The sequence below is a fragment of the Cetorhinus maximus genome, chromosome 4, assembly GCF_964194155.1.
Source record: "Cetorhinus maximus chromosome 4, sCetMax3.hap1.1, whole genome shotgun sequence".
Taxonomy (NCBI): domain Eukaryota; kingdom Metazoa; phylum Chordata; class Chondrichthyes; order Lamniformes; family Cetorhinidae; genus Cetorhinus; species Cetorhinus maximus.
Window position 1 is genome coordinate 124,201,583 of NC_135882.1, and position 26,604 is coordinate 124,228,186.

The following is a 26,604-nucleotide window of genomic DNA, read 5'->3' on the forward strand; positions in this document are numbered from 1 at the left end:
TGTCTTCACTGTAGAGGATACAAAATACTTCTCTGTAATAGCTGTAAATCAGGAGGTAGAAGGGAGAGGAACTTTGTGAAAATACAACTATTAGGGAAGCGGTACTAAGCAAACTGATGGAGCTGCGGGCTGACAAGTCTCCAAGTCCTGATGAACTTCATCCTAGGGTCTTAAAAGAGGTGGCTAATGAGGTAGTAGGTGGATTGGTGTTAATTTTCCAAAATTCCCCAGATTCTGGAAAGATTCCATCAGGCTGGAAAGTAGCAAATATATTCAAGAAGGGAGGGAGGGAGGCAAAAAACAGGGAACTATGGGCCAGTTAGCTTGCCGTCTGTTGCAAGGAAGGTGTTAGAATCGATTATTAAGGAAGTTATAGCTGGGCATTTAGAAAAACTCATGGTAATCGGGAAGAGTCAGCATGGTTTTGTGAAAGGGAAAACACATTTAACCAGTTTATCGGGGTTCTTCGAAGGAGTAACATGCGCTGTGAATAAAGGGGAGCCTGTAGACGTACTGTACTTGGATTTTCAGATAAGGTGCCACATCAAAGGTTATTGCAGAAAATAAAAGCTCATGGTGTAGGGGGTAACATGTTAACATGGATAGAAGACTGGCTGGCTAGCAGAAAACAGAGATTAAGCATAAATTGGTCTTTTTCTGAGTGGCAGGATGTGACGAGCGGAGTCCCGCAGGGATCTATGCTGGGGCCTCAACTTTTTACAATTTATATCAATGACTTAGATGAGGGAAGTGAAAGCACGATAGCTAATTCTGATTGTTCTGATGAAGAGTCATATGGACTCGAAACGTCAACTGTGTTCCTCTCCGCAGATGCTGTCAGACCTGCTGAGTTTTTCCAGCTATTTTTATAGAAGTAAGGATGTTATGCTTCAGTCGTACAGGGACTTGGCAAGACCACATCTCGAATATCGTGTGCAGTTTTGGTCTCCTTATTTAAGGAAGGGTGTAAATGCGTTGGAGGCGGTTCAGAGGAAGTTTACTAGATTAATACCTGGAATGAGCAGGTTGAATGATGAGGAAAGGCTAGACAGACTGAGCTTGTGTCCATTGGAGTTTAGAAGAGTGACTTGATTGAAGTATATAAGATCCTGAATGAGGAACGTTTGAGGACTCTGGGTCTATACTCGATGGAGTTTAGAAGGATGAGGGGGGATCTGATTGAAACTTACAGAATACTGAAAGGCCTGGATAGAGTGGACGTGGGGAAGATGTTTCCAATAGTAGGAGAGACTAGGACCCGAGGGCACAGCCTCAGAGTAAAGGGAAGATATTTTAGAACAGAGATGAGGAGAAACTTCTTTAGCCAGAAAGTGGTGAATCTATGGAATTCATTGCCACAGAAGGTTGTGGAGGCCAGGTCATTGAGTGTATTTAAGACCGAGATAGATAGGTTCTTGATTGGTAAGGGGATCAAAGGTTATGGGGAGAAGGCGGGAGAATGGGGTTGAGAAAGTTATCAGCCATGATTGAATGGCGGAGCAGACTCGATGGGCCGAATGGCCTAATTTCTGCTCCTATGTCTTATGGTCTTATGGAATGGTATTGACAAAATGAACATACAAAGGATGTTTCTTCTTGTGGGTGAGTTCAGAACTAGGGGGCACTGTTTTAAAATTAGGCATCACCCTTTTAGGACAGAGATGAGGAGAAATTTTCTCTCTGAGGGTTGTATGAGAGTTTGGAACTCTGCATCAGAAGGCGGTGGAGTCGGGGTCATTGAATATTTTTAAGGCGGAGGTAGATAGATTCTTGTTAAGCAAGGGAATCAAAGGTTATCGGGGGAGATGGGAACGTGGAATTCGAAACGCAAACAAATCAGCTATGACCTTAATGAATGGGGGAGCAGGCTCGAGGGGCCGAATGGCCTACTTACACTCCTATTTCATATGTTCATATGTACTGCTTATCTACAGTCTTAGCATTCAACCTATTTTCCCAGTCTAGTGTAGTAAACTCTGTCTTCATACATTTGTAATTGCCTTTATTTAAGTTGAAGGCACTAATTTCAGACCCATGTTTCTCAACCTCAAAATGAATGAGAAATTCTATCATGTTATTATCACTCTTGCCTAAAGGATCTTTATTTTAAGGTCATGAATTAATCTTGTCTCATTACACATTACCAGATATAAAATATATGGTTCCATGGTTGGTTCAGACTGCATTATTCTAAGAAACACTCTATGAAGTCATCCCCAGGGCAATCTTTGTTAATTTGATCCATCCAATCTATATGAAGATTAAAATCATTCATGATTTTTACAGTTACTTTCTTACAAGCACCCAATATTTTTTGATATACAGTTATTGTTATTGACGCACAGTGTAGTTATTGTTAGATGCTCTATAAACTAATCCGACCAGCGACTTATTTCTCGTGCTATTTCTCATCTCCACCCAGACTGATTCTCCTCCGCCCAAACTGACAAATACAAGCCCATCAAAACATGTGGGGAAAAAATTCAGAGCACAGGTGCACTCCTGGTTGCTGTCGTGTGTCCTTCTGAACTGTTGCCAGGGTGCAAAATCCTGAAGTCTTTAGGCTGGCAATGTTCTCTCTCCCTCTCTCCCTTCCCACAACCCGCTGGACAAAGATTTTAAGAACTGCCCAATTCACAGAGACTCTTCAGGAGCTCCAAAGCAGACCTTTTCTACAGATTTTATAAAGTGTCAAATGGAAACTAAAGTGGGAGGTTGGAAACACCTGCTCCATACACAACCCCAGTTATGAACTTTGGGGAATGCCCAAGAAATCCTGGTGGGATGCAAAAAGGGGCAGGAGGATGGTGCGAAATTGTGAGCTTTCACTTTTCTTTTCCTCTTCACAGTGCTGCAGTGAAGAAAAAAATTATTTCCAAAGTAACTTTTATTAGTGGGGCATTAAAGACCATAAATATAACTTTCAAGGAATACTCAAGGTAACAATGCTTTTGGCACTCATGAAAATATGTAAAATTAAACTAAACCTGTCTGCTACTTCTGTAGATTTTTTTTTAAATAGACACATAACAGCACCTCCCAATCTCAGTCAGTTATAAATTAACTGTTTGAATTAATTTCACTTCATGGGTTGTATCATATGGGGGGAGGCAGACTGCTCACCATCACCCACCCCCCACGCCCCCGCATAAAAACACTTTTAAAAAGCATGCCCATAGCAATAACACTCTTCCAAAAAAGAAATTATGAAAGCTAGCCCAATAGCACAGTGCATAAAGCACAGTAAGCCTTAGTCCGCAGCAAATTAACTCATCACAATAGGAGCACTTTGGCTTCCAACTCCTCAGACTGAGGAGAAAGAAAATGAGTCAGTCACCTCAAGTCCCTACAAATGATTACAGAATCATACAACACAGGATGAAGCCATTCAGCCCATCGTGCCTGCTCTCTGAAAGAGTTATCAGTTTAGTCCTACTAGCCTGCTCTTTCCCCATAGCACTATTTTTTTCCAAGTATATATCCAATTCCCTTTTGAAAGTTACTAATTAATCTGATTCCACCATCTTTTCAGGTAATGCATTCGAGATCATACAACTCACTGCTTAAAAAATTCTCCTAATTTCCCCTTTGCTTCTTTCGCCAGTTATCTTAAGTCTGTGTCCTTACTGACCCAATGCCAGTGGAAACAGTTTCTCCTTATTCACAATACTGATCACGAGTAGCTGATCACCATTGGAAATGTTCTTGTGTGATTGTCAGAAAGTAGGATCAGCCTGACTTTTGATGACTGTCACAGTAAATAACGCAACACCCAATATGGAATGAGAAAAATATCCACTTAATTGTAGTACCAGAAGGAAACAGTGATCCAAAAAATATATACAAGCGTGTGTCACTGGGGCTGAAACGGATCTTGTAAATGAGCAACTCATTTTATACCCAGGCCAATTTTTATTCTCCAGCTGAGTGCAAAATAGCCTGCTAATTCATTATCACCCATTTTGCACCATCTATTTCAGTCCAGCTATCTATCGGGGGAGGGGGTAAATAAAGAAAATCATAATCATGCACTGTGATCAGTTACTCCGCATCACATGAAGTAATAATATTCAAAAAAATGGACACGGTTCGAGACCATTTGATTTTTAGGGCTGGATTTTCGCTATTGAGATGAAATTTCCTGACTTGGTAGAATCGCCTCGACTTAAAGGGCCCCAACAGACCCAATTGTCGCTCCGGGGAGTCAAGGTGCAGGATAAAGTCGGGCCCACCAACCCAGGAAGGGGGCAGTAGGCGGTCATGGGTGGTGGGTTGCTTAGAAAGCCTGCCTCAGTTCTCTGGAACTTTTGTCCCAGTTGTTTTAGAAGCTATTAGGGCCTCTAACCCTCAGCCCTCACTCCCCCTCACCCACCCATGCCCCCTTATAACCCTGCCGATGCTAGCACCATGCTAACTCATGTCCCCCACCCACTCCCATGCCACCTCATAACCCCAATGCCATCTCCATAGCCACTCACCCAGTATTCACCATGGACAGAACTCAGGAGCCACGTGGATGTGAAAAAAATAAACTTGTAACAATCTAATATAGCTCTCACTCATACGCACATGATAGTGTGAAAGCTTTTATTCATGAAATCCATTCAAAGCTTTTAAATCTCAAGTAGGTAATCTGTTATAAAAACAAACATCTTTCTATTCAGTAGCTTCAAAGGCATCTAATCCTTTAACAGCCGCTTTAAACGATCAAACTGTGAACTCAGAACCCCTTGCTAAGATAACTATAGGTTTTGAAACTCAGTCAAGCTTTCACAATGACATAACAACCCTTGAGAAATGTCAACAAGAATCTCAACTTTGGAACAGCTGGTCAGGTTTTTCTTCCTAACCCACACCTGATGGCCTGTCAATCAAAGCAGTCACGCTGACTTTTTACAAATTTCACTGACAGCTTAAGCCAGTTGGTTTTTTCTCAAGTTTAAAGAGCAGGGGATTTAATAAAACTTGAGATCATGATACTTAAAACAGACCTTATCCACACCTCAAGAACATTTATGTCTACTCCATCAATTTGTAGCTCCCACACTGTGGGTTAAGGCCCTGGGAACAGTCAAAATGGGATATTTTTGAACTCAGCACTAAGTTCAAATTGCCCTGCTGATTGAGCTCGGGTTTCTCCCCCGCTTGAATCATGCCCTGCCCAGCAAAAATTGGATCCATCAGGAACGGGGGCAGGACTTCCCCATCTGGGTCCTGCCCACCATTTTTAAAAGGTCTGCAGAGTGATGAAGGCTCCGAGAAAATCCGTCCCCGAGTCTCTCAGTCTGATCATTACAGTGCTGTCTATAAATAAAACAGCTTGTGGTGTGGTGTAGACAGTCTAATGTCACTTGCACCCTGAGGTATGCGTTCTCCCATTCACTGTACCCATTTTGATACTGAGCAGGAGAGTTAGAGCCTTGTGTTTTTGATGCAGGAATGATTCTGAATCGCACACAACTTGTTCAAAACATCAGGGCAGCTTTGCAAGAGTTAGATGCCACTGCAAACGCCGTAACCAGGAGAGCTGACTTCTTATATACAAACCTCTACATACTATGCAGTGCGTGGTAAAGAGCTTGAAAAAGAGCTTGTACTCCCTACTTACCACTAACCCAAGCACCAAGGTTCGCACTCTCTCCCCAATTTCTGGTGATATGTCATTGCCAAATTGTTGCAAGGTCGTTAGAAATCTCTTCAGCTTGCTAAGTTGTCGAGCACCGCAGGCTGGTGGCAGCTGCTGATTCGCCAGTGAGGAAGCGGAAGAAGAAGAGGTTCCATTACTGAAGCCGTTTGGAGGAGACGGTGCCCCATTCAATGCAGTTGGTGAGTGACTGCTACCATTTGTTACTGTAACAAGAGGAATAAAAATAAATGTTAGGCCTGTGCCTGTTGAGAATAGACTGCTCCACTCAATAGTAACAACAGATACAAAGAGACCAGGCTTTAAAAGCAATAACCTTGCAAACAATGACAGTGAAGATTTCTTCTACCATAGGTTAAACAGGCCAGCAACAACTGTGTGCTCTGTAGCATGTCTTAGTTAAGTCTACAGCAAAAAAGTTCCAGAGCAAGAATTCTACTTCTCACATGTGCTACCCACAACTGAGTAAGCACAGGCTGAATTCTACTTTGCTTTTACTGGGAGGACACATTCAGCATGGAAACATCTGAAAATAGCATTGTCAGTCTAAAGTAAAACAGGTGTACAGATCCAATACTAGGCCAAGTACGAAGGTTATATTTATCTAAGCACCTGCCAGAAGAGCTCCAGTGAGACCGTCAGGGTTAAAGCATTACAGGGATTAAAATAAATAAATTTAACCCCAAAACTGCAACAGAATTTAATTCAAAAGAGTTTTTGCTGTTCAGATAAACTTAGAATATCATTACATCAGAAGCCCCAGAGAGGCTACTTAACTTAATAGTACAGCACAGTCTAGTTACCTTACACCTTGGTGTACTCACAATCCACACTAATATCAGAAGGTAGTTCCTCTCTGACTTTCTCTTCCTCCCCTCTCCCTACACTGTACAATAATTTCTGTAACTTTTTTGCAAAGCAAAAAGGGAATTGTAATAATCAAGACTAAAATAGATAAACACATGGAAACATAACTTAAACTACAATATTTCCAATTACATGTTGTTGGTGTGAATGAGCTAGTTCGAGGTGCTCCTTGATTGGTTGGAGGAGGTGGCATTGTTGGAGGCGTCAACCTGGATTGTGTTTTTACATCTGCAGGAGAGTCTGGCATCGTGGAGCGCTTCTCAGTGCGATCTGTCAGGGCAAAAGAGGATTTGTGTTATTCTGTTCTTCCACTGGGCAACAGTTGCTCAAGAAACTGTTAAATATATCATTCTATTCCAAAAAGGCAATTCTAGTGGCCAAAAACAGAAATTTCATCTTTTAATCATTCCCTGATCAAAACAATTGTAACGAGGCATGTTGCAGATGGTGTCACCTCATTAGTAATGTGGAGAGATTGTCATTTTGTTCTTGGCTCAAAGACATAAAGAGGCTTCCTTAGTACCAAGCATGAACCAAATTTTATTTCAACAGTATCTTCTAGTTAAATACTCAAATATTAGCAAAAATAAAGGGGAGAAAAAGTAATGTAATGAAGACCCTGATGATAAACGGGGTAGAAAAGCCTGATGCACAGGTAAGACACTGGCACAATCTGAACCAAATACACAATATCTCCGAGACAACACCTGATGCCTGCCAGTTTTGTTTTGGCACAGAAGGTGCATGTGTTAACTAACTGTATAAGAAGCAATCTGGAAACTCATGGCTCATGAGCACCAAGAAGGGAGTATTATAGTTTCAAAATCATGTTAATATAAAATGCAAAGCCAGTTCCAAATATTTTATTAAATGAAAATGAAAGACAATTGCTGAATGTGAGGTTGATTCTGATAGTAACGCAGCTTTCAGTAGGCTATGTTCAGTAATTTACTGCAGATGAATATGTACCTTATTTAATCAGAGCTACTTAACAACAAGTCATAATTAATCCCTGCACTTTATTTCCATAAACAGTTTCAATGTGGTAGACTATTTTTTAATCTGTTCCCTAAGTTGAATATCATATTTCAATTTTTGCATGTTGATAGAAATCTATAAATGTGAAACAGTTAAAAAAGAAAGTTTTTAAATACCTTGTTACTGCTTGAATACTTGAAGGACCAAGTTAAGATTTTAATCAAGATGAGCCCTAGAAATTCTTGGAGCAAATTAAATACATTGTTCATTTCCTAGCTTTTCTTTTCCTTCCCTCGTGTAATTACATATTTCACCTTTTCTTCACCAATAATTCCCCCACATTTCACATCCCCTGTTATTTTCTTTCTTTGCATCCTTTTTTCCTTCTTGCTCTAATCTAGGCTTTCCAGAACTAAAGCAGTCGTTCTACTCTACCCGAGCAGGAAAACTGGATAGATAGAACCCAATTGTGGAAAGAATGGAGACCAGCCAAGATCTTAGTTTTAAACGGGTCAAAGTAAAGACTGGGGCTATGATTAGGGCCCGTTGCACTCTGCATTTTATTTACAATATTATTTCTGATCTGTAATATCCATCATTACAACATATAACACATACCCACATTACTTTAAACATAAATAGTTTGTATGAAATTTAATGCCTCTTAATGTCTTGTAGGACAGCACATAGCTAATTAAAATTAAATAGGAAATGCCTGTGCATTGTATAATTACTGTGAAACGTTATTTGATTTACGTTTATTTCGGCAATTCATTGGTCACATACTTTACTGCATTACTGGAAGCTAAGCAAAGTTTAAAAATAGGGCTATTGGCACAAATATTCAAATTAGTAATGTAAAGGCTAAGACATTAGGCTACTTTTATTACAATTTTAACTGAAAATGCTTTTTAAAAAATCCACATTAACTTTATGAAAGCACATAGGATTGTAATATCAAAATTTATCCAAAGGTTTACTTCTTCCAAAATTTTTCATTTCTTTTTGCTACCACAGCTTTATCAGCTTAGGATCTTGAAACAAAAAAAAATGGTTCCCTCAATATTTGTCACTTCTTTATCCACTAGGTTTTGTTCTTAATGCCAGTTAATACTTACAGATTTTGCTATGTTCAAAAGACCATGACTAAATTCATATTTGACACCCAACAATATTGCCAGTGTGATGGTATTTTCCAGCCTTACTGCTCAACAGTGCACCCTGTCTATTCACCTCAGTACCTCCAGCGATCAGAATCATATGGAATAAATATTTTATAGTTCCGAAGCCCAAGACTAACAACCACATGTTACTGGAGAGAGAGAGAGAGAGAGCAGTGAATTCAGGCTCTCCTAATAAAAGGAAAATATTCTTGACATGCTGGGGCAGTGAGCTTGCCAGGGCTGGTTGGGAGATAACAGTGGGAACTGCTAGCCCATCTGGTTTCCATTCTGCTAACACTCATGCTGTACTGTTAAAAAAGACTGTCCAGATAACCAGCTCCAAAACACATGGGAGAGAAGCCTGTGGAATTAATCTGTTACTTATACAAGGAGGCTCATATCCCTCATGCTTAAATATCACAGCATTCTACAAGTAGTGAAGCATAAACTGTAATTATAAATCTGAAATCATGTTACTTCTGTGTATCTCCACACTTTAGCACACACAATTAGTCCTAATACAGAACTTCCTTATGAAATCTTGAAAGCTATCCAAAATAGTCACCCAAGCATCTCCATCTGCAGCACAGCTCTGCTGAGGATTAAAACTGCCTCCCCAACCCGGCAGACACATGCTTCTACTGTGCTGACAGTTTGGTGTCAGCCAGAAGGTTTCATGCACAGCCAACCTGCCTGGATCAGATGGAGCCAGAGCCGAGAGGTCCTCCAAATTAAATGTAATGCCACCATCTGCAACTCATTCAGTGCTGTTTAGCGCAATCAATTCATGATGGAGATAATGTTGAAGTAATGGGCCAGTCCTAATCCATATCCAAAAAAAAAAGCAAGCCTCTAGTAAAGTTAGTGACTTGACGTAAACTCAGAAAATATGGTTTGAGTATTTGTAAATCCATTCCATTTGTTCTGGATAGCACAATCATTCTGAATGATGATTCTTTTACTCAAAGCTACAGTTTAGGTGTACAAAATAACCTTTTCAGCTTAAAATTTTCTAGAAATACTGAATTTAAAAGCATAATCATGGGAACGTTAATTTAACCTCCCTCTTTCCCTCTAGAAAATGAAACACTTATTAGAAGTGAAAGTGCAGTATATTTTTTTTTAAAAGAGTTAACCTGTTATGCCTATTATTTTCAAATTAAAACTGTACGTTAAAGCCTGAATGGAAACAAAAGTTTGCGGACAATAACGTGAAATCCTTTCCATCTGAGATGATAGCGCTTATGACTCTGAGTCTAAATAGGTTAAAAGCCAATTAAAAGACAGAAAAAGGTAAATCAAGCTTGCAAGTTTTTAATTGTTTAAATGGAAGCAGTCTGAAAATTACTGCCAAATTCCTCATCTAACAGCCTCCAATATGTGAAAATCCTCAATGTATGATGCCATATAAAGCGAATGGAATTACTTCACTACACGCAGTTTATATTAATTATTCTGTCTGTTTTAAACAACGTGCTCTTTCATGCAAGAAGCTGGCTTGGTGGATCTGGTTTCCAGGGATTATACAGTGTTCAAATGCATGATGTGTGCATTGTATCTCCAAAAGTAGATACTTAGTTTGTGTGTGATAGGTTGAAACATTCAAGGAATCTTGCAAACGTTTACTGAAATATTTCAGATTACCCACACTCACTCCTACATATTTCTCTGAATTTAACAGGCGAGTAGCCTGCTTTAGCAAAGCAACAGTACATCTTAATTACAAAGGCAGCATACTGTAATGAAGGTTAATGTTTAGAAATGTTATCACCAACCAAGGGAGATAATTGGAAATGTCCTCAATAGCAAATGAAACTTATGCTGAAATTTAAAGCCAATGTGTTATGTCATGCCCAAATCCCATGCACTGTAGTAGTTTGGGGTCTCTTCAGTATGAATGCCTGGGAGTGTAGTGAAAATCTTGCTGTGAGCCAAAAAGCCTGGGATGATGATTCTGTAACCAATGCTGAATATGTCTGCACTTGTGACCCAACCCCTTAACTCATGCTGTTTGATAGTAATTATCTCTGTAATTAGAGGTTGGATAGGAGAATTGGTTTACGATTCTAATAAGGCACTGGTAAGTTTGATTACAATCCAACTTGTGTGTTTACATAAATAAGCAGATCCACCACTGCAGCAGATGCATGGGGTGCACGTCTCTTGTGGTGTGTTAAAAAAATCTTGTCCTGTAGAACACAGGTGGAACATGCAAGACACGATCATCAAGATTCAAAGGCAGTCTTGGGAAGGAGAGCTCACTTGGTATGCAGGGGATGATTTCTCGCCTTGAATACATTATGAACTTGCAGCACGCTAATATGCCATGCAATCATAAGCACCAGATGGAACAGTGTGCAGTACATGTCCCATCAAACCTCTGCTTGTCAGGAAGATGTATTAGTGTCCCTGTACTGTTTTTTTCTGCAATCCCCCAGTTGTCCCCTTAGATTTTTCACATTTCTTAGCATTCGGTCCTCAATCCCTGAAGTACACATCCCCCGGGTTGCCTCATCTGTACCAGGTGGTTCCAAAAGTAGTTTTATTCCATTATATTAAATAAGGTGAAGACTATGGGACTGCAGCAGGCTATCTGCACAGTGCCTGCGGGAGAGCTACCAATTGGTGTAGCACAAAAGCTTGCTCAGACATTGTTTTAAAGACAAGGTCAAAGGCCTTTTAATTTAAATCCAAAAAAAATGGTGGCAGCATTCTTTTCCTAAGACTATTCTGCTAACCGTATTTTGGAAACATGAAGCAAAAGCCTCCAATCTTTTATAGAGTTCTCTGTCCCGTTTTAAAATTAATTTAGAAGGGGACGCCATTACAGTGCAGATATATATTCCCTATTTGTTTGTTGCACTGCACTTTGCATTAATCAAGCTGAATTTTTGCAGCACAGAAGCAATATATAGTACATTAACCTTTGAATAGCAGTCTTAAGCAGTCTTCAGTGAATTTCTGTGCCTATTCTGGAATATCTACAGAAAGTTAAGACCAGGATTAAAACACTAACATAAAATGAAAATGTATGAAGCCACAAGGCAATATTTAGACAAAAATCAAAAAATGCATGCTTCGGATTTTTTTGCAGTAAAAGTAAACAAAACACAAATTTAATCCTTAAATGGTGATGTTGTGCAGGTTATAAAAAGCATTCCTAATTTCTAAATTTATCAAGCCACTTCCTTAGATTCTTCAAAACTAAATATTTCACATTGAATGCTCTTTGCCCATAGTAGGATGCTGCTTGTCTAGAGAAGCCATATGTGACCCGCATGACTCTGTGGCAGACGACTCTTCAGGATGCTGCTGCAACAAAGCTGCCACAGCATATGAGGTCTCCAGACCCATAATATGAAAATCATTTGGTTCATTAGATTAGTCAGCCTGCTATAAACAAATGGCTAATGTTTTAGTTTGTGTTTCGGGGTGACTGGTATTATTCAAGCACTTTATTTTTTAAGAAAAAGCAGACAAATCAATCCTTAAATCATTAGCGAGAACTTGAGACAACCTCTAAACTATCAGATTGAACCATAACTAATCTTATGTGAAAGCATTTTTACAGAAATAAGAGCAAGAAAAGAATATGGGCTTCTGTCATCTTTCAGAAATACTGAACAATCTGACATGCCCTCCAGAAAACAGATTGGACACCTTACAGAACAAAGCATGATCTGCTGCTTATTGATAATGGTCAAACACAATAAGTACTTTAATTTCCTTATAACTTTAAATGTGTGCACAGACTTTAAAAAGTCTTCACTGAATTTAATTGAAAATCCAAGATACTTTGAAAATAAGCAATTTATTGTATTTCAAACTGTGCCACAGAAATGTGTGTTAAAATAAAGTTTCTTCTACAAATAAAATGCAGGTAAGTCTTCTGTACTTATTAAAAAAAAGACTGGCGGCAGAATGGCTGTTTATTTCTACTGGGACTTGCTCAGTGCTGTCTGCAAGTGTTTTGAAAATATCACATGACATAGCCATGTGTTAAAAATTACAGCCAGTTAAGTTCTCTGCTAAGAAAAATATGTGGACAATTTATGAAATGCGCCCCAGGATGGAGATGTCCTAAGTAGAACCAGATTCTGAAAACAGAACCAATTTTTGAAATGTAAAGAAAAAGAGCTGTGGCCACATCTGGACAGCAGAAGTTAAGAGGGTGGTCTGACCTAATGCCAGGCCATTTCTAACAGAACAGTATCATTTTGTACTACAATGACCATGATCACTGATGGTCTTTCACGGAAATGACCCTGAGCAATGCCAGATGCATTAATGGTGCTGTATTTATAAGCCTGCATCTGTTCTTTGGAAGTACTGTACAGGGTTCACAAGATTTGCTTTGTGAAATTGTACACTGTAGTAGCCTCTCACTCAAACACTTTCCTACATACACAATGGCCTGACAGAACACAGTTTACTGCTTGCACATTTATGGGCAAACCATATCTAAATCCATACTTGAGTACATCTTATACTGAAATACATACCAATATGCAAGTATTTACACACAAACAATTTAAATAAAGTAATATGACTCCCAAAGACAGAGGTACACACAAACACTTGTTTCCACCAACAAAATGTTATATTTATCTTGCATTTAAAGTGTTGGCAGAAACACAAACATAATAGGACAACAAGGCCAGATGAAAGCCTTGCCTATGTTAATGCAGGGAGTGTGGATTTTTAACATTTTTAATAAAATGTTAGATTATTCACTGCAGTTACCTTTGTCAAAACAGTTTTCTCGTGCTTTTATACCTCAACATTTAACTTTTTATATGCTGCACCACTGATGATAACGTTAGCGAGAGATTTTAGCAGCAAAATATGGAAAAAGAACATTCTGGGATGTTTATGGCTAGTTTGCTGTCAACCTACGGCATCAAGCGTGCAGGTTTATTATTAAAAGTTGTGTGATTTTCAAAAACAACAAGGAAAACACACAGTTACAATCAAACCTATTTTGAAAAGGTTCCCGATATGTCCACATTAGAGTTGAAAGAAGTTCCTGAGCTGAACAGAGAGTTGCAAAATTGCCTTGCTCATCTTAGCTTTAGCGAACATTTAGAGTAGTTACAAGAGGTTTTCAAATTAACTAGAGCTAGAGTTTATGATCCCAATTACCGTGTTTATTTTTTAAAGTTATCAATGTACAAATCCCATTCTCAGTGAAAAAGGAAAGCAACTAAAACACTAGGGGCAGATTGTGAAGACCATCCTAACAGACTATAGTACAGATGGGTGTCAAGAAAAATAGCCAAGTGTCAAATATGCTCAAGTAGATTAAGTCCTGCACATGCTTGTGGTTGCACACATCTGTTACTTGCAGATTATGCACCACATTATAAAGGCTGACAGTAGAGTACAGCACACTAGCTTTAACATATCACCAGGAAAACAATACAATGCAGAAGAACGTACTCAGGTGTATAACTGCAGCCTGAAATCTATTAACAAAGATGTGTTAAAAATGAACAAAATACACTAATTAATGGTACAGATGTAATGTAGGATTCAATAGCTCTGTAAAATGGGCAAAACTGCCCTGTTGGTTGACTAAGACCACACAACAACTCCCCTAAGAAAAATCTTCTTCAACAACTGGCAATACCTACACACAGCAGTACAAGCAAGCAGATACAATTTCAAAACACCATCTGCAAAGTGGACTCTCCTTTAAACTGCAACCACTTCTGGATTTATAACCAAATAATCTGCAAACAGCCAGCTGTGTACTTTTAGTCTCTCTTGATACATATTTTATCTTAAGATAATAGAACACTATCAGTCTCATGGCTTAACATTTATCACACACTGTATGACTAATAAAATGTGACACGTTGCACACAAAACAAGACCTTATCATCAAGTCAATAAATGGTTATAATTTCACTTCTAGGTTGACAGAAACTAAAATAAAATATCCTCTCAATATTAAATATGATTGGTGAACAGGCCACCTCTGCAAGACTCACCTGGCATTACTGAATAAGCTATACACCTCTACCCTCTTTAAAAAATAATGCAAAGCTGGAGTCAGCAGACCCACTATCTCTTGCTCTGGAATGATCAGAAAAAAAAACAGACAGCCATAAGGCTTGCTGCGGCACCCTACCTAGAGGCAGGAAACTGGGTGCGTGCTTTTGCCAGGCAGAGACAGATGGAGAGCTGACACTCCGAATTGTACTTGGAGCAGAAATGTGAATGATGACAGGAGCACATGTGGCCTTGAACCAAGCCCAATCTCTTCAGGCAGAACAATGACATGGATGTATGCACAAATTATCTCTGCTCGAGACCCTCATCTGACTTCTTTTACTGTACCTTTCTCACTAGCTCCAACGCAGGGGAGGGCAAGGAAGACGTCAGGCACCGGGATATATTGTTGAGAAGTCCTCGGATAAGCTGTGTCGCTCCTTACAAAAATGGAAATGTAAACCTTTCCTTCTTTGATTTGTTTGTCCCCACTCTTTGCAATCCTTCCACTACGCTGCTTGTAGCATTCCTTCTGCTTTCCTTACAGCATATGATTCACATGTGTCTGAATGCAGATCCCCCAGCAATCAGCCTCTGTCAATGCAAATGCATTTTTTCCCTGTAGCCGCCTTAAACCGCTGATGAAATCCATGTGGGAACACAGGAAAAACTGACCTTTTTTGAGAGCTATGAATATGCTCTGTTCACATATGGATCAATCCATGGCTCTCTGACAACTGATGTCAGTTAACAAACACTCACAGCAGTGCTGCAGCCAATAAGCTGTTTCCTAATGTAATGCAGCTCTTTAAGAAAAAAATCCAGTGTTGTCAGGAGCACCTCAAAGGGTTATGAACAGCAATAATTGTCAGCTCTTCTACAACATACACCAGCTATCAAAGGATTATACCACAGACATGCATTTTAGACAACAAGCAATTTCATTCTTTTTTTGTCTTTCTTCTTGAAACAGCTCTTCTAAGTGCCAGGACCATAGCCTCACAACAGTAATTGCGGCTTCAAATTGATCCACATTAACATGAACCAATTCCTTAGGGATTCTCACCTAGTGGTCTATCAGTGAAAGGAATGACAAGACAAGGATGCTTGTGCATCAGATACTCCTCCAGTGTTTTCTGTAACCGTCAGCTGCATCAGGCCTTTATCTTTAGGTTATTTAATTACAGAAAAGGTGCCACACATGTGGCAGCATCACCCAGTTTGGTTTAACCCAAGCGGCTGTGATTTGCAATCAATGTGATTCACTGCACTTTAACTACTCTTGATATTAATAGAAGAAAAATCGTCTGCTGTCTGAATTGCAAGAATAATTTGCTGGCACCCACAAACTGGAGCAACAATCTTAAATAGTGACAGGATCAACCCAGGTCCTCAGACTCGAAACATTGAATACAAGACAATGCCAAAGGATTACAAAGGTGAATTTTTAGCATAAATAGTGGATTCCATTTTAAACCATTAATGTATTTTTTGTTTTTGAAAAAAACATTTTAACATTGATTTAATTTCAAATAGTGATCATAGTATTGGCTATCCTAATCTAAAACATATTGCCACTGGTTGAGAAAAGTATTGCAAGTAATGATTTCATCTGCCAATTAAATAATAGAAACAAATAAAATTCACATTTGAGTTAACCAGGAATTATTAAAAGCATTAAAAGAACTAGCTTTTAATTCAGATTTTAGGTTGGTAAATAACTATAAAAGTAAGAAGCAAAATCTTTAGATGGAAAATGAGACGAACACACAATATTAAATAACTAAGAAATTAAAAACACTAAAACTGCTTATCTAGAGAGAGCAAGAAACCCTAAAATGCATTTCACAAGATCACAGTTCAGTAAAAACAGCACTAGCTGTATCAAGACTTTTCCACAGGACAGCACAACTTTGGCTAACTACAATTTGGCCAATAATTGCCAACATGCATCTGATACACTGTGAATTCATGACTTCACACAGTAGGTATTAAGTGAGTTAATTCTAAAGAACTGAAACCTCATTGACACAAATTGAAAGCAACCAAATAGTTTTCTACCCCATCTGCTCCTGCTTCCCATTGGGCTTTAAAGGAATTAATAGTTTCATATATTCAAACTACCAAATAAAAGGACTCATTTAAGTTAGGCTGCATTAACAAAAGAGGAAAGAGAATAATAATAAAAAGGCAAAATGAATTCAAATAAAGCATTTTACTCTAAGAGTTTGCTTTAACAAAGTTGAATGAAGCCTTTTCTGACTTTTGTGCAAGACTTGATAAACTGAATAACATAGCAGTCAATGATCAGCCAATGATCAATTGATGAATGGTTATTAAGATCCCCTCATCTCATGGTAGGTCTTTCTACAAAATGTCACACCAGCTTGGAGGGCGGATTCACCAATGTACAAATTTCCCTGCTTGCTTGTTTCCCTTTCATTCTCGGACCACTGGCCATCAATTGGGTTGACATATTGGAAAATAATCTTTTATGGCCAAATGGTAGTGAACAGAAATGAAGGCATTAGCATGCTTTGAAATTCAAATCTCCCATTTTTGACTCTAAAGAGTCTGATTTTCCACACAGCTGGAAGCTATTAGTGTTTTCTTAAAGCCTCCTGCTGGCAAGGCTGACCCACCCATGTGAAATCTGTGAGGGAGGGACAACTCTTATGCTTCTTCATAACCAGGCCAACAGTGTTGTTCAGTTTCCTGTGCTTCTACAGTACCACAGCTGAAGTGTTTCTCTACAAGCTTAATCACCAGCTTCCCCCACCAACCCCCCCACTTTATTATCTGACTGAGTTAGCTCTGTTGAAATGCAAGGGTGATAGTTTATGCTTCACTGGACTTTCCCTCCTCTGCACTAGAGACAAAAAAAAACATAGGGCTGCAGTGTGTTGGTTGCCATCTGGACTACTTTCTCTGGAAAGTTACCCCCACACCACACTTTAGGCAAAATTTCAAGGTCTGCCCTCATTCTGTTGATCTATTAGTGGCAGACTAAATTCAATTTTCTGTGGTTGTCTGCACCAGACTAAAAATGTTGTTGATCACTTGCATAGTTTTGGTTACAAGGCATTTTTTCCTCTAATACCCTTACTTTCCTAATGCTTTCTCTTCTAACAATTAAGGATTTACCAAAAGTCCACCTCACAAAATGTTAAGGAACAGAGCATCAACAAGAATCAATTAACCGTTCAAATAGATTGAAAATGTATAATCATACGTTGGTTGCCGAAAACCTTCAAATACGGTAGAAAAGAAATGATTACAATGGTGTTTTAAGCTCAATAACAAATTTTAGCAAAGCATTTCACAAGAAATGCTGAAGAGGCCACCCAATCAATCGAATAGCAGAAAGATAAAACCACTAGATGGAGCTGGTAATACAGCACAACAGGCAAATTGTGTGGCATCAGCTGTTCAGGGGTCTATAGATATTATGGTTTTCAAAAAAATGACTAGGAGGCTCATTATCTCCTCATATGTGTAAAACCTTTGCTTTTTACAGGTAGCCACAGCTTTTACTTTATGGTTCCAATTTAAGTTGAAGATGCTTTTATTCCTTTCATACAGCATGAAGATAAATAAAAATATATAATAAAATCCAAATTCAGATAAACTGACAATGCAAATGCAACCATGTGCACTTTTTCTTATTCCTGTCCATTTTTTTCATGTAAAAAAAACATGTTATTTAGATTCAGCATCTACAACATGTTAGTTGATAAGAAAACATATATAGCAATAGTTTTATACGGTTTTCTTTATAGGTTATCATAAATGGTAGAAACAGTGTAAATTCCAATCCTGGATGCAAGGAGGAACAGAGGGAGCAAAGAGCCAATTCCTTTGTCCATGACAACAGGCATCGGTCAGTGCTGAAGGGGCTGGGAGAGAGCATTACTGGCAGGAACCCGAATTCCTGACCAAACCCTCTTCCACACAATGAATCCTGAATGAAAGGAACCCAGGCCAGGCAGAGATAGCATGCTGTCAGGAACCAGCCCTGACGTTTGTGAACGGACAGGACTGGCCTGCAGGATGTCAGAGCAACAAACTGTGGCCCAAGATACAGAATTTTCACACACTTGTTACTGGATGTTTTGCTCCTCAGGTTGTTAAACACGGAAGCAGGAATGTTGTGTATGGGTCTGACCCATGCTACGGCTCCACAGAAACTCAGATCTGCTTCCGCTAGAACTTGTTGGAGCATCAACAAAAAAAAAGTATGGTTTTTCTCTGAACCACCCATACATTATAGTTTTGTAAAAACCACAAATGTAGTTGTCTGCTGTGTATTTGTATATACAGACACTTCTCTGTGTCACTATTGTGTCTACTTTCAGACATATCCAAATAGGTGCTGTAGAAGGATGGGTTTCATCTTTTGCTTGGAGAACAATGTTAACATTTTCAGCTTAAAATATGAGAATTAAAATATATATATATATTTTTTCATTCTTATATTTTAAGCTGAAAATGTTAACATTACTCTCCAAGCAAAAGACGAAACCCATCCTTCTACAGCACCTATTTGGATATGTCTGAAAGTAGACACAATAGTGACACAGAATGTCTTAAAGCCATCTGGTTAGGAAAACATCCTGCTTTAAGAAACAATATTCTTTCATTCAAAACAGTCATAAATCAAATTCATGCGATAAGCTTTCTAAAGTTTTCCCAGCCTTTATGAAGAAAGCGTGAATGCATGATATAAGCATAGAGTCATGGTAAATTTTTCAAATTGAAAGTATTCGACTTCTACAGGTACAGTGTGTCAAAGCCAGCAACCTCAGGGCCGGGCCCGTGCCCAATTTCAAATCATGCCGGTTTTTGGGTCAGGCAGTTTGGGTCGAGTCAAGGGTCGATCGGAACACTCAGAGCACAGGGAAAGACTGCCAGTGAAGCCGATAACTAGTTGGTGGGCCTCCGCACCAATGCAGCACCTAGCCCAACAAGCCAGTAAATTATTTTACTCATCTAACAATAATAAAAATTCATTCGTGGCAGCTTGAAAAAACGTTTGGTTTTCAGATAGCTGGATTTGAAATACTGTTCCTGTACAACTAGCATGGTCCTCAAATTTAAAAAAGCCTCACACTATGCCGTGACCCACAATAAAACATTAATACCATGTCAAAATGTTGGGCACTGTAGGCTTGGCTTCTGTTGGTACAGTCAAAATGGACATGGGAGAGGGCTTGGAAGATATGCCTTATGGGGAGGTTAGCAACATTATCAAACATCTCTACCAGTATTTGGTAATTTAAAACATACTGAATTTTTTTTCTGTAGCAAGGAGGGAAAGGGCCTTGGGGAGGGTGAGAGAGGTGCCACGGATAGAACAGAGAAGTAAAGCAGAATCGATTTGTTCAGGGTGTCAATGAAGGAACAGACAATAATAAGAACCACAGCTTTAAAACAACTCTGAAGATAGAAGCATCAAGATATAGGATTAAAGCACTTAAGTTACCTTTTAATATAGAGTTTTAAAAGTCAAAAAAGACCTGGTTTTCAATGATATGGCTTAATTAGTAGGACTAAGGGGGAAAGGCAGGGGTGTGGGACTAGTTGAACTGCTCTGGTCAGAGCCAGCTTGGACATGATGAGCCTTTTGGCTTCGTTCTGTGCTGTGACCCTTCTATTACTCTACCATTGTGTATATCTAAACAGCCTTGTTATTCTTCTCTGAAAGACTCAACTAATACCAGAAACATCTACATTTCAATATCCTGAATACTAACCAATGCCTGTATATGATGAAGTAGATACCTCCATTTCAAAACATTTCATTCAACATACAATTATTCAGAGTGAAGTCCGGTGTGGATATGGTAAAAGTAAATAGTACCTAATACAGGGTTAAAAATCCAAAGGAGCTTCTAATACTGCAGTTCCTCTGGGCTGTAGAACAGCTTGTGCAAATTTACTAAAGGCCACTGAATAAAAATAGTACAAATGAGTAACCCCAAAGCAATGGAATGTATGGTATTGATTTTTCTCTCTATCTCCTCCCCCATCACAGATTAAAATAGGTTTGACAGATTATGTAACAAAGCCCACTTATGGTCATATCTCTGATATGATCAAATCTTCCTTCCCAACAAAACGTTTCACTGTTGAAAACTATAGGCAATGTCACAGTTAAGATTGATTCTAAAACAACATAAAATCTAGTTTGCATTCAGTATGTTCAGACTCAGCCCTTCTACTTTTCCCCATTCCAAATTAATGTCAAAATATGCAGCACTGAAGACACCAACCAATTAACATTGGAAAAATTCTTCTAATTTGTCTTGCTGATAATTATATTAACGGAGGCATTGAAGAACATGGCCCCAAAATTATAAGGGTTGAGAGGCAGAGTGCGCACGGTTCATTGGGAGCTAGAATCTGTGGCCTTGGGACAGAACTTGTTACCATCAGGACTCTGCTCCTTGCAAGAAACCAGGAAGTTCGAGTAAGTGGACGGTGGAAGGGAAAGGAGTCTTCCTTTGTCAAAGGGATGGGAGGGATTTGCTGAAGTTCCTAAGCTACACAAAGTATTTCGCCATTATATTCTGTAAGGCCCATCGAACTAGCTCAGAACTGCAATAAATTCCATTGATACTTTTGTAAAGGTCTCAGAACTGTACTGCAGAGAAGTAGTCGACCTCACGTCAGCTTGTTACAGGCATGGGCCATTCACCCTGATTACCATATGTTAATAATTTGGTGCAAGGTCTACATTAATGGACAACCATGGATAAAGAGTTTTTTTTTTCCCTATTGTTCATGGGATCTGGAATCACTGGCAAGTCCAACATTTGTTGTCCATCCCTATTCCCTGAAAAAGGTGGTGGTGGGTACACTTCTTGGGATGCTGTGGTCCTTATTTTTTTTAGTTATAGGAGGCCTCCGGGAAGTGTGACAGCATTTATAGGGGTTTCCCGGGGAGTGTTAGAATTAATATGGTGTCACTGGGGAGTGTGCCATTATTTAGAAGGGCTCTCCAACAGTTTTTCAGTATTTATTGGTGTTCTCCGTGATTGTATTGGTATTTATAGGGGGCCTAAGGGCAGTGAGGTCCCTATGGTGTAGGTCTATCAACACTGCTGTTAGGGAGGGAGTTCCATGACTTTGACCTAGTCAAAGGGAAGGAAGGGTGACATATTTCCAAGTCAGGTGTGTGACATGGAGGGGAAGTTGCAGGTGGTGGTGTTCCCATGAGCCTGATGCCCTTGTTCTGTTGGTAGAAGTTGCAGGTTTGAAAGATGCTGTCAAAGGAGGTTTGGTGAGTTGCTGCAGTTATGTCCTGTAAATGGTACACTACAGCCAACGAGCACCAGTAGTAGACAGAGTCAATGTTAAAAGTGGTGGATGGGTACCAATAAAACAGACTCAAAACATTAACTCTGTTTCTCTCTCCACGGATGCTGCCAGACCTGCTGAGTTTTTCCAGCATTTATTTCAGATTTCCAGCATCTGCAGTATTTTGTTTTCTGCTTTGTACTGGATAGTGTTGAGCTTCTTGAGTGTGGTTGGAACTGTACTCACCAGCAAAGTGAGGAATAGCCCACCACTCTCCAGTATTGTGCCTTGCAGATGATGGACAGGCATTGGGGAATCAGGAGTTCCTCGCCACAGAATTCTTTTTAAATTAATTCATGGCATGTGTCACTGGCTAGGCCAGCATTTATTACCCATCCCAAATTGCCCTTGAAAAGGTGGTGCTGAGCTGCCTTCTTGAACCGCTGCAGTCCATGTGGTGTAGGTACACTCACAGTGCTGTTAAGAAGGGAATTCCAGGATTTTGACCCAGCGACAGTGAAGGAATGGCGATATATTTCCAGGTCAGGATGGTGAGTGGCTTGGAGGGTAACTTCCAGGTGGTGTTCCCATGTGTTTCTTCTAGGTGATAGTAGTAGTCCTGGGTTTGGAAGGTGCTGTGTAAGGAGTCTTGGTGAGTTCCTGCAGTGCATCTTGTTGATGGTACACACTGCCGACACTGTGTCAGTGGTACAGGGAGTGAATGTTTGTGGAAGGAGTGCCAAGCAAGCAGGCTGCTTTTTCCTCAATGATGTTGAACTTCTTGAGTGTTATTGGAGCTGCACTCATCTAGGCAAGTGGGGAGTATTCCTTCATACTCCTGACTTGTGCCTTGTACATGGTGGACAGGCTTTGGGGAGTCAGGAGGTGAGTTACTCACTGCAGGATTCCTAGCCTCTGACCTGCTGTTGTAGCCACAGTATTTACATGGCTGACTTAGTCCAGTTTCTGGTCAATGGTAACACCCAGGATGTGGACAGTGGGGGATTCAACAGCGGTGATGTTGTTGTACGTCAAGGAGAGATGGCTAGATTCTCTCTTATTGGAGATTGTCACTGTCTGGCATGGCGCATATGTTATTTGTCATTATAATCCCAAGCTTGAATGTTGTTCAGGTCTTGCTGCACAGGGTGGGCAAGACTATATCATTGCGCTGGATTTTATAGGGCACTGCGTCCCCACCAGAGTCCCACTGGCAAAAAAGTCAGTTGGGAGCCCACCACAAAAAAGCCAGCTGCGCAGAAGCCATTTTACACTTGGCTGCACATTAATTGGCTCAGAGCAAGACTTCCACCCCCATCTGGGTAGGAGGTCCTGCCTTAGAGATCGGCCGACTGCTCTGTTGTCTCAGCAGCGCCAGGTTTGAGCTGTGGCCACTACTGGGACTACAGACACGACCCAAAGGAGAGGAGATTATGGAAGCCGGAGTGAAGGTTAAGTCTGGGATATCAGTGAGGCCTGGCTGGCAGTCCCAACGAGGAGGATGACGGAAGTGAAGGACTAGTTTTGAGGGTATGAGGTAGCTGAGGAATGGTTAAAGGGGGTTGTAACCTGGGGGACGGGGATGCCTCTGAGGGCACAGGAAACCACCCTCCCCCCGCCCCCCCACCAAAAGGTCAGCCCCCTTCTTACCTGGCACCAACTCGCCCAGGAAAACCTGCCAGGTTACCCTCTTGACCTGGGCCTCCCCTTGTTGCTGGTAAAATAGCGACAGTTGTGGGATGAGGCACTAAAATGGCAATTAACTGGCCACTTAAGGATGTCAACAGGCCCAAAGGCAGATGCCAACACTGCCCCCACCCACCAATAAATGGGAGGCACGTCGTAGGTGGGCAGGAAGGCAACGGGAAGCCGCAAGCTGCATTTTACGCACTCCCCACCTTCAAATAGAATGGTGGAGAACCATAAAATCCAATCCATTATCTGAGGAGTTACAAATGGAAGTAAACGCTGTGCAATCATCACCTACTTTTCACCTTATGATTGAGGGAAGGCCATTGATGAAGCAGCTGAAGATGGTCAGGCTAAGATACTGCTCTGAGGAACTCCTGCAGCAATCTCCTGATTGGTATCCAACAACCATTATCATCTTTCCTTGTGCTAGTGGATAGTAACCCCCCAACCCCAACTCCCTTTGATTTCACTAACTTTACTTTTACCAGGGCTCCTTAATGCTGTACCTGGTTAAATGATGCCTTGATATCATTGTCAGTCACTCTTACTTTAGCTCTGGAATGAAGCTCCTTTGTCCACTTTTGGCTGCAATGAGGCCTGGAGCTGAATGGTCCTGAGAGGACCCAAACTGAGCATTGGTGAACAGGTTATCACCACTTTATAGGGCTGTTGATGACACCTCCCATCATATTGCTGATGATTGAGAGGCTGATGAGGTGGTATTAGGAAGACTGGATTTGTTCTGCATTTTTGTGGACAGGACATAACTGACCAATTTTCCCACATTGCCGGACTTTCAAAGGCACAAACTTTGGGTCTAAAGATCTAACAAATATACCCTGGTTTGATGTCAATTTAAAGCTTTGTTCATTGAACTTCCAATTTCATAAAAACTGTTTGACAGTCGGGGCAGAATTTTCCATTCTGGGACTAAGTCCCATGGTGGGAGTGGGAAGAGGGAATGTTTCCCGCCGCAGAGGCCGGTAGGAATTGCACGACGCTGGCCTCATTAAATATGCAGTCGAGGGTTTCCTGACGGTTTGTGCAGTGCGGCGGCCTGGATGGTTCAGGTCCCACCATCATATCCGGGCACTATATTTAAAAGGACATCAACTGATCCACTGTTGAAGGAAAACATCCACCTCCTGTAAGCTCCTGAAGATAGAAGATGGACCTCCTGGCAGATCCAGGAGATAATGATGGACCTTCTGGAAGTTGCTGCAGCCCGAAGATCCACCTGGTAGATGCTCTACCCACTCACTGTGGCACGTGGTGTTCCAGGGTCCAGTCGCCGGAGACCTCCATCTTCCATCCCAAACTCCGGAGGCTGCCGTAAGCCTTCTTCAGGTAAGTCTCGACATCTCCATGCCATGTTGGTCCAGACATGTTCAGATATCCCGCTGGCATCACAGATAATCGGACATTGGTGAACAATTCCAGTCGGACGTTCATCTGCATCTATTAACGGGATGCAAAACGGTTTCACCCGGCCTCTGGCAGGAATGGCGACCTGCCATGGCAGGCAGGAACACAAGTTTCTGCCTCCATTTTATGCCGGCGGCAAACTGATTTTTCAGTCCCTGCTGCATTGTTCCACCCCTGCCCGCCACTAAACCTGCCGGGGTGGGGGGCCTGGAAAATTCCACCCTGGATATGGGAAAACTAATGGGGCTGGTGGGTTAAATTGCTTGCAAAGTTATTTGCTGGCAGGTCAGACCAGACAATATATCACAACTTCCACAAGGTATTTCAGCCTACTTCAAAAATATATTTCAGTAGAGGGAAGCAATGATTACTACTAGAAGTAGATAATAGCAGTTAAAACATAGCAGGCCCTTTGGCCCAATGGACCTTTGTTGGTGCCAGCTCCAACTTCCCATTTACCTGTCTATATCCTGTATCCTTTAAATTTTTCTCTTCCCCTCCAGATGCTTACCAATTTCCTTTTAAACGATTCTCTGTCCCTGCCTCAATTGACATTTGTAACAAAGTATTCTGATCTAACAGTGTGGAAAAAAGTGCTTCCAAATTGCCTATTGTTCTTTAAGTGATAATCCTACATTTTTTGATGATTATTCTACCAGAACCACCTTTATTTTCAGTCAAACAAAACTTCAAGGAAGATTAACAGCTCGTCTGAATACAAGGAGAAAATTTTAAACTGGCAAATAACAGCTTTTAAAAGTGATTCATTGCGCATTAAAAATATGGATCCAGAATATGTACTGTTAAAAAAATTAACTGCAGAAGAAACATATCTGTTATTCACAGCAGCATCTGCTTTTATTTTGCTGCTCTTTGTTTTGTTCATTCTTAGGAAGAAGTTCATATCCAGGAATTTGAGATAAGAACTCTTGGGAGACAATGCCCCAAGTCAGGAATAGCAGCTGAAGACACAAAGTCACATTTTTGGCCATCTCCCCATAATACTATTCAAACGAAAGTTCCTTTCTCTACTTCACCATCCTTCCTATTCTACTTGGTGAATTCTAATTGTTTCGCTGTTTAGACCAGATTGTTTTCTGTCAATCCTCAGCTAATTTCCTATAGTTTTTTTCTGGCTACAGATGACTTTGGCCTCTAGCCTGGATATCAACCTTTAGCTTGACAAAAACAGGCTTAGATCACAATGAGATAATAAACTATATTCTCCCTCTCATAATTAGGATGATTCCCTGATTTTACTGATGGGAATAAACCTCATTTAGCTTTCACTTCTGTTGGTAAACAACGCTAGCATTATCACAGATTTACATTTGATCAATACAAAATGCACAAATAACTTTACAGTGAAACAGAAACATTTCCAGACTGAGCTCAAGACCATGAGCAAAACTCAAAAGTGTGGGTCCATAAAGCATGTGTCTATGATGGAAGCACAAATGTCCAGCTTCCAACTTTGAATCTTTTTGGTCTTCCAAAGTATTTCTCCAACTAAAATTTTAGCAATGATGAAACTTAAATTAC

The 26,604-nt window shown here is 40.3% G+C and overlaps 1 protein-coding gene across 9 annotated transcripts in view; it reads right to left on the reverse strand.

Annotated features, from left to right (window-relative positions):
- The window catches only part of runx1t1 (RUNX1 partner transcriptional co-repressor 1), an 87,740-nt gene that overhangs the window by 49,871 nt on the left and 11,265 nt on the right, over positions 1 to 26,604 (reverse strand). For 7 of the 9 annotated variants that reach the window (XM_078540737.1, XM_078540734.1, XM_078540739.1 and 4 more), the window contains exons 2-3: positions 6,644 to 6,781; positions 5,609 to 5,850 (exon numbers count right to left, since the gene is read on the reverse strand). In XM_078540737.1, coding sequence (XP_078396863.1) covers positions 5,609 to 5,850; positions 6,644 to 6,758 — 357 coding nt within the window. In that variant the 5' untranslated portion in view covers positions 6,759 to 6,781. Of the gene's footprint in view, positions 1 to 5,608; positions 5,851 to 6,643; positions 6,782 to 13,628; positions 13,771 to 14,994; positions 16,624 to 26,604 lie in introns of those variants that run through there. The other 2 variants (XM_078540738.1, XM_078540735.1) reach the window with 2 other exon arrangements.